General features: G+C 46.3%; 1 protein-coding gene across 1 annotated transcript; it reads right to left on the minus strand.

The window, feature by feature from the left end:
• Positions 1–1,250: 1,250 nt before the first annotated feature.
• Positions 1,251–8,586, minus strand: PPP1R15B (protein phosphatase 1 regulatory subunit 15B). The gene is made up of 2 exons (XM_013189599.3): positions 7,056–8,586; positions 1,251–4,185 (listed from the first exon to the last, which is right to left on the minus strand). Exons 1-2 carry the CDS (start codon positions 8,460–8,462, stop codon positions 3,973–3,975), a joined length of 1,620 nt encoding a protein of 539 aa, XP_013045053.3. The 5' UTR covers positions 8,463–8,586; the 3' UTR covers positions 1,251–3,972.
• Between the last annotated feature and the right edge of the window lie 93 nt (positions 8,587–8,679).

The raw sequence follows: 8,679 nt of genomic DNA on the forward strand, positions 1-8,679 counted from the left end.
TATATTCAGCTACTGAATGTGGGATTACTGAGTACTCCTTGCAGTTCCCAGAATGTTTTTCCTTGTTTAGCTCAGCAGTTTTGTACCCCGATGCTGTTCCAGAAACAAATACAGGGCTAGGGTGATCCTAGAAGTGCCTGGAAAAGATGCAAGAATACAGTGAAAGATGGCTTGTGCTACAAGACAGAACAAATACCACCTCTCGGGTTATTCCAGAATTAGCTCTAAGCAGCATTTTTCCTTAAGGCATAAACTAAGCAGCCAGCAAGTTGGGAGTTCTCACCCTAAAACACTGCTCTAAAGAGGTGTGACCAACCCCAGGCCCTTCAACTCATTCCAGACATTCCTGTGCCGTGATGCGTCCGGTGAGGAGCGCAGCCACCAGGGACGTCAGGAGGATGTTCGTCAGCAGCGGCTCCGGCCAAAATCCTCCCACCCCGCCTGGCCAGCCTCACATCCCACTAAGTCTTCTTTCTTGTGGTGAAAATGCCCACTATCCTAACAAATTTCCTGACCTAAAAGCGTGGAGTGACAGATCCTGGTTTACATAAAGCCAGGTCCTTCTTTAAAACCAGTTATGGCAGGTAATGCCGTGCAGCACTAGGTGTCACTGGACATCACCACCTTCCTGTGCTCTCACCTATCCTGAGCTCCTCAAAAGCATTTTGTTCTTAGTTCATTGCAACATAAGAGAATAAATGATTCACTGTGCTAACGTCCAACACTATGCAGCAAAATACAGAAGTGTTTAGGCTCTTCTAATTAAAGAAGGATCAGATGTTCTGCAGCCTCAGGTCACTTCTACTCACAAGGTGACACCTCAGATTTATTTCAGTGCAGAAACTTGGAAGTGCTTCAGGAAAAAAAGAAGAAAACCTTCAAAACCACACAGTAATCATAGTTACACAGTTGTGCTAACCAGTAAGCAAAGCAAATCTACAGTATTCTTTGTCAATTAGAGCAACAAAACGTTAGCACCTCCGCTTACACCAAGCCAACACCCAACGTGAACATGAGCAATTGCACATTTTGGGTCAATTTAAAAGCTCCATCAGTACAGGAGCCCTTACAGTCACGCAGTTACTGGTTCAGAGCTTACAGCCTGCTCCCAAATTACTACCACCTCTGTAACACCAATTCTGCCAAAGCATTTAACATTCTCAAAGCGAAATACATGGGCACGAGTTGGGCTTCAGCACCGTTACACGACGTCTCCCGTCAGCTCTTCCAAAGAAAAGAACAGCACAGCATTATCTTGCAAATATCTTTATTACAATTTACAGATTAGTTCTGAATAGTTTTGTTATGTACAGAAATATAACTTTAGATATAAAAAACCCAACAAACTCGACACAAATCAATTAAAATCTGTATAAAGCCAATGTTGAAGGTTTTCTAACTTTCTCTAAATTATACAAAAATAAAATCTGATAATTACAGTTTTGATTTAAAGTTCAACAAGTATTATTTTTTATGTTTCACTCCAAACGCACATGTACACATCCGGTAAGACAACTTTAAGGTAAGTTATAGGGAAAATGGTGACAAAAAAAAATTAGCTTGCTCATAAATTTAGTGTTAGAATAACTTCCTACCACCACTGGATACTCTGGAAGTATGAGGTTTGAGAGGAGGGAAAAAACTTACCCGAGCAGGCACGTTTCTCTGAGAATCAGAAGTTTTAGAACAGAGCGCTTGATACACTGCAGGTTGAAAAAAAATAATCTCAGATATCAGAAGTACTTTTGGAAGGAACAGTTTTCAACCTAGCTTGTAGATAATTTGTCAATTCTGTTCATTTCCAGCTGTAGCCTTTCCCAAGCCTCTGCAAAAAGTTGATCGGTGTCTGCAGGTGTTAATTCACATCACCCTAGAGTTTTTTTTTATGAACACCACTACACCAAGTTAACCAGAGCAACTGAAGCAGCAGCAAGCTTTACAAGACCAAATAAACTCGGAGTGTCATGGAAAAAAGCTCTCGTATATTTTACCAAGAGCGACGAACAGCATTTTTACTTATCAGTCACGCTAGGACCATATGTCAACAATTTTTCTCTAATTCTAACACATTAATCATCCTGCGTGCTTTTCCCTAAACAAAACAGCAGAACACCTGTTATCAAATACGACACAGGAAAATTAACTCCTAAAAACTGAAAGCTAATCCATAGGATTCAAGGGCATGATTTATGATTTCACAACCAAAATAATCTTTTTTAGAAAAGAATGTGGTTTTTTATTCCACAGGGATTAAAATAACATTGTTGCATGGCTTTCAATTAGCCAATCCAAACGGCTGCCTGAGTTTCAGCCATACTTTGTGTGACAACTCTACTATACCTCAGTTAACTCTCTTAATTTCATAATGAACACTTCTAACACGTAGGAGAGAAAGGTAATTTTTAAATCCAAAGAACGAACTTTTTCCATAAAGCGTAAATCCCAAAGCTCTGAAATTTGAGACAATTAAAATTGCCAAAAGCATGGCAAGATGAAGCAGAAAACTCCGTAAAGCTTTGGGAAGCTCTTTTCTCCATGTATCCATAACTTCTTTTGAATTCAAAATTGAAGAGATTAATGAGACGACAAATTTCAAGTGTTTCTAGGTCTCTTCCTTACAAAAATAGAGGCACTCCTAGTCAGCTGAATGAACAAAATAGCAAATCATTTACTCACACCATTTTTTGCAAACAGATACGAATTCTTTAGATCTGACTGGTATTTATTCCATTGCATGACCTCATTCCTGCTTGGGTTACAGCCATACAACATCTTCCAGGTCCAAATGCATATCCAAACTGTGCTGCTCTTTTATTTTGACTGAAACAATTAAACATTTTAAGTTACAAACACAAATAAGGAGTGTTTTCCTTCCACCGAGGACCTCAACTTTCAGATCCCAAACGTGAAATGTTATTTTGGTACCAAATGAACAAAAGTGCAGACGCAGAGAGGTATTAATACTGGCTTCTGGTAAAGAACACAGCACTCTGTAGTCTTAGATTTCCAGAAAGGTAATTCTCCTTACACGTACCAGATAAAAGAAATACAAAGAACACCCCACTTCAATCAGGAAGCAGAATCAATTAGGGTGAAGTTGCTCTGAGATTACCTAAAGACCTACGGCCTAGTTCCACACGTGCAGCTATCTCAATTCAGACCATCAGCCACAGCTTTGATATGTACCTTGAAGCTTCAATTATTGATCAGGACGAGGCCTTTCACTGCCCTGAAAGCAAAGCGGCTTGGTGCACAAGCAGCCAACACCCTTTGGAACAGTACTGGGTAAAGGTACTACTTAAATAAAGACAAACCAAAGGGCTTAGAGTGCACCAGAGTTCCCCTGAATCCCCCAGTGTGCTAGACTGAAATATTAAGACATCAAAGCGTTACATCGACACTCAAACAATTAGATTGCACGCAAAACTGGGACCTTAAAAAGGAAGCAAAAAGCATCCGCTTTGTGCAGTAAAGTTAACATCATGAGCTAACAAAATCGGAGACTTTTGTATAGGTTAGAGAAAATGGAGAACCACAAACAAATAGCACATGCCTTTACAAACTTTAAATCAAAACTGCAATAACTAGGTTCTGAGCTCCATAAATATTTCCTTCAAAATGTTTGCTTTTTCAAAGTGCAAAATTCCAACTGAATAGCCACCACTTCTCAACATACGGCAGACAAGGCATTTTTGGAATGGATTTAACCTAAAGCAGTCTGTTTCTCAAATGGTACTGAAGAGGAATGCAATTATACCACCCTCACCCTTGTTGATACTCGAAAGGTTTTGTTTGGATGTCAAAAATGGGATACACATAGGTATATTCGTTGGCTGAATATTAAACTGGGAAAAAGTGTTAGAATCCCACTTTTCTCCCCATTTCAAAACAGCACACGCAGCTGCCACTTCTTGGTTTGAAGATTTTGATGAGTGCTTCGGGTCACACACAACCACCAGGTCTTTTAAGGTGCTAGAAGAGATCAAACCCCTTGGAGTAGGTTTCTCGGAGTCTATTCAAAACTCTCTGTCTATGCTCTGTGGTGAAGCAGTACCCTATGGCTTCTTCTGTTTCTTGGATACGTTTCTGGAACCTGCAACCATCTCGGGCAAGCTCTTCCCAGGGTCCTTTCCGATCCTCCTCGCTGCTGACGTAATACTCAGTAACTTTTTCAAGGAAGGTTACCTGGAAAAGACAAGCCATTTATCAAAGCGTTAGCCAAATACTCATGCAAAAGGAGCTTAAACCTCATCTGCACATACAATTACTTAAAAATAAAAGTTGTCTAAAATACCAACAAACACTCAGGTGTGCTACCAGTTCATGCTATGTCTCTGAACCAGCAGGGAAGGAGTGTGTTTCACCTCTCAGGTTTAAAAGCAACCTCACGTGCAGCTGCTGATTCTCCCTCCACCCAAAGCAGTGCTCAGACTGCCAGGTAGTCCCTAAACGGTGGCCTAAGATGGGCTGATATCAGAGCAAACAACGCTCCCTGCGAAATAACAGCCCCCCAGCACCACTTTAACCTCTCACAGACACAGTTCCTGCAGGTTATTCTGGAGGATATACCAGAACACTCATTTAAGACTAGATGTTACCAACCAGTTTCTGATTAGTACATCATACAAAAAGCGAGAGCCATTGTTCTGTGGAATGAGTAATCGTGTGAGTCAACTCGAGTGCCTGATAAGAAATCTTACTATGCTGCATTTAAGGAATCAACACTCATCACCGTATGACTGGAACAAACTCATCTGTTCAGTGCCAGTATCAATGGTAAGCTCATGGAAGGAAATGAAGTCAGTTGGGGCACTTCAAACTGAATGCAAATTTTTTCCACTCTTCATTATTCTTAAGAAAATGGAAAAACCTTGTAGGGTCAGGGTCTAAACTCAGCAGTACTTAGTTGACTGCTATATAAAGATTCAAGTCTCTCTCTTATCAAGTGATAAGAGAAAGAGAAACTAGTTGAGATGCCTGCAGAATTATGTGTGGCTTTTTATTTAGCTACATAAAAGGCTTAAAATCGAAGGACAAACTAACTAGCTGTCAAAGTCCCTTGACTCTCAGGCTAGGACCAATTCTTGAAGACAAGGAAACTGCTGTAGTTATATCAGCATACTCTAATTTGCTGCAGGAAGACCAGGAAGGAATCTGTGGAGGCAGAAAACACTTACTGCTCTATTCCTGCATTCTATTAACAGAAACCCACAGTTTCACACCCCGTTCATGTCAGCATAATGAGAAGTGTAGGATGAGATGGCTTTGCGTGGTACTGCCACCTTCTAACCCTCACAGAAAACATGAAGGTGAGAGTTAGAGGAGAGGTGACCTACAGGAATACCCACCAGAAGACGCAGAGCCCCAAGGGACTGTGCTGAAAGCAAACCCCAGAGGTCACCCAGTTCCAGTGCAGCCACCCCAAATTACTTCGAGCGGTCTGGGAAGTGTGGGCACCAGACCCCACATGCACTGCGAACACACGTGCTATCCCACGAGTGACACAAACACTCCCAGGCTTTAGGGCTGTACAAACACGAATATTGCTGCTGTTTGCACGATGCCACAGAGGAAACAGCCCTGTGCGGGGCAAAGGACTCCAAGGTTTCCTGGGTAGGCGCCGGTCACTGCTCGGCGACCTCTGCTCCCCTCCGCTGGCAGGCCTAATTAGGTACCTGCCTTCAGGCACCCGGCGCCGTTACATCAGCCTGTCCCTTAGCGCGTTACCACCTTTCAGCCTTTTTACATCAGTCTAAGATACCCTTGGGCACAATTACCGGATTTTGTAACAACGCACTAAATATTGCGTCTAGACCATTGTTGTTTCACCGTGTCACTCGATTACTGTAAATTAGTCTAAAAACATTATTACTGCAGTCAAGAAGTGCTGTTAAGTGTACACATCTGCCACGCAACGAGATTTTAGGGCATGACAGCATGAACTTACAGCAGGGCTCACCAGTGCCACAGCATTTCAGACACATGCTGTCAGATACAAAGGTCCTCTTGCAAAAACTGTTTTCCATTTAGGTGGCAAAGCAGTGGTTTGTCTCGTGTTAACCTTCTAAGTTTGTAACCACCACCTGCCCCAGCAAGAGCAGGTATGAAGTGAAGTCCAAGCCGGGCTCTCAGGGAAGCAAAATCTGTGCTGTAAGAACGCTAAAGAAAGCGGGATACAACTTGTCTTTGTTGCTATCTTGTTACACCAGGGCATTATCCTGGGACTTGGTATCACAAGCTATTACTCACACAAAGGTATGAAGTGTCAGGCAAGACCCAGAGGAATATCTCGTGTCTGAAAAGCAGTTGTGTCCATCTGTAGCATCACAAAACCTTTTAGAGGGCAAATTTATTTAACTGAATCCTAGCACATTCACTAACGTTTAACACACCGACTCTTCAAACACGCTACACCTCCAGCTAGCATTCAAAAGCCTACTTCCATTACATCCTTTTTTATAAAGACTGCTGAATTATAAGTAACCTCTTAATCAGAATTATGAGCGTTAAAGCACTTCTATTGAAAGTTTTAACAGCTTACTGCAGCATGAGCTAACCCAAAACTGAAGAGTTCTTCCTACTCCCAAAGACTTTTGCTGTCTAGAACTCAAAAAGTAGGCTTGACACACTCCTAGATACTTACCACACTTAAGTCTCAGTTACACTGTGCACAAAAAAAGTCCTAAAATACTTTATCAACGTGATTCACAACAGAAAAGGGTGCTTTCCAGGGGCAAAACTTAGATCACAGTTCTCATCTGTTCGTCTGATGATGGAAGCTACATTAGAACGCAAACACAGAATTAAAGCTGTCTTTAAAAAGCAGTTCAACTTCCAGTCTAGAAATGAAGCATAAAGAAATTCTGTGCCCCGTGTGACTGAATTACAAAGCCTCCCATCACGTATGAGGCACACTGATTACAGTCAAATAATTAGACCATAAGCTCACAGGGTATGATCTGCCACCACCACGGCTGGAATCCTGGTGCAAATGACCTCACCCACCCACATACCACTTAGCAGATCCCAAACAAAAACAAAAACAAAAAAAATACCTTTTTCCGCTTGGTACTTCTACATTTCTCACCCAAAAGAATGCCATGCTGCACCAAGTCTGTGACCCCACAGTTATGTTTTTCCAGCTGTACCCGACAGACAGTTAAGTGACTATGCTCAGAAGTGCCCAAACTCGGCCCCTCTGTTCCTTTTGAGCCAGGCTTCCCTTTCTTCTCTGCTGTTTGAAAGGGTGCCTTGAAATTTAAAGGATTATAAGGATCGTCTGAGGTACAGAATGAGTTCCAAAGTTTCAAGTTTTCTGCCTCATCCACACTGCTACACTCCCACTCGTCATGCTCTTCAGAACTGAGGTGAGGAGAGCCCGAAGATGAGTCTGCCCATGAAGAATCATCCTCCTCCTCCTCCTCGTCCTCCTCCTGTTCCACATCTGACCCACAGTGCATCTCCTTTCCTGGACTGCTGGAAGATGTCTGAATGGTCGCCGTGAAGTTCTGCGGGTTGTAAGGATCCAGGCTGAAGAAGGACTTCCAGAGGTGCAACCTTTCCCCGCTCTGGCTCCCGTCGTCTGAATCCGAGAGGAGCCCTTCGCTGTCAAACCCATCATCATCATCATCCCAGTCTTCCTCATCATCATCATCACCCGCACTCTCCTCCCCGCTAGAGGTTCCCCCTAGGATATAGTCTATCAACTTATTAGCACAAGCAGGCCTGGCTGAAATCGGAAGGTTTCGCTCGATTTCTGAGTCCTCGTCGCCCTCTGCGGCCAAAGCTCCCACCTCAAGCTCCCCTTTCGGGGGAGGGGAGCCCCTCGCCGCCTCCTGCTCCTCGGGCTTCCACGGCTCCCCGGCGGTTCCCCTGTGCTGCTGCTGCTCCTCCTCCAGGCTGTGGTAGCCGTGGTCGGGCTCGGGCACGACGAGGAGCCGCTGCTGGAGGAACTCGAGCCGCTTGCTCCGGAGCAGCTCCACCTCGGGCAGCCCCCCGCCGCCCCTCCAGGCCTCGCCGGGGGGCTCGGCGCTCAGCGGCCGGGGCAGGCGGCTCTTGGCGGAGCTGCCGCTTCCCAAAACGAAGGAAAAAAAATCCCCGCTCCGCACCGCCAGGGCGGCCGGGCCGCTCCGCACCCCCCCGGCTCCCTCCTGCCCCTTCTCCTCGGCCCGGCGGAGCGAGGGGAGAGGCTCCGGCGGCGGGGGAGCCCCGGTGGCGGGGCACAGGGCGCTGCTGAGAGCCGGGCCGGGCCGCAGGCGGTGAAGGAGGGCGGGCAGCGGCGAGAGGAGCTGCGAGGCGAGGCGCAGCCACGAGAAGGACGGGCTGGCCTGGGCCGGCCCGGGGGCGGCGGGGGCCGCGCTGGGCACGGCCAGCTTGGGCCAAAGCGGGGAGAAACCCAGCAGGGAAGCGGCGCGGGCTCGCCCCGGCACGGGGCCGCTCCGTTCTCGGCCGCTCGGCTCCATGAGGGTGAGGGGGAGGCTCCTCAGAGCGGCCCGGGGGCGGCGGAGGGCGGCTCCCCGCGGGGGCCCGGCGCCATCCCGGGCCGGGCCGGGGAGGCGGCGGCGGCCGCTACAAAATGGCGGCGGGGGCGCGAGCGCCGCGGCTCCGCGCTGCCCCCTCCCACCCGCGAGGGGCGGGGCGGGAGCGGAGGGCAGGAGCTGTCCGTCAAGGGGCGCCGCC

This window comes from Anser cygnoides, chromosome 25 (assembly GCF_040182565.1).
Source record: "Anser cygnoides isolate HZ-2024a breed goose chromosome 25, Taihu_goose_T2T_genome, whole genome shotgun sequence".
NCBI lineage: Eukaryota > Metazoa > Chordata > Aves > Anseriformes > Anatidae > Anser > Anser cygnoides.

Excerpts from the sequence above, each read along its gene's own strand:
- PPP1R15B (XM_013189599.3), bottom strand. The coding sequence starts at position 8,462 with ATGGAGCCGAGCGGCCGAGAACGGAGCGGCCCCGTGCCGGGGCGAGCC. Across the intron at positions 4,186-7,055 it reads GAAGTACCAAGCGGAAAAAG|GTAACCTTCCTTGAAAAAGT; the intron begins GTATTTTTTTTG and ends TGTCTTTTCCAG.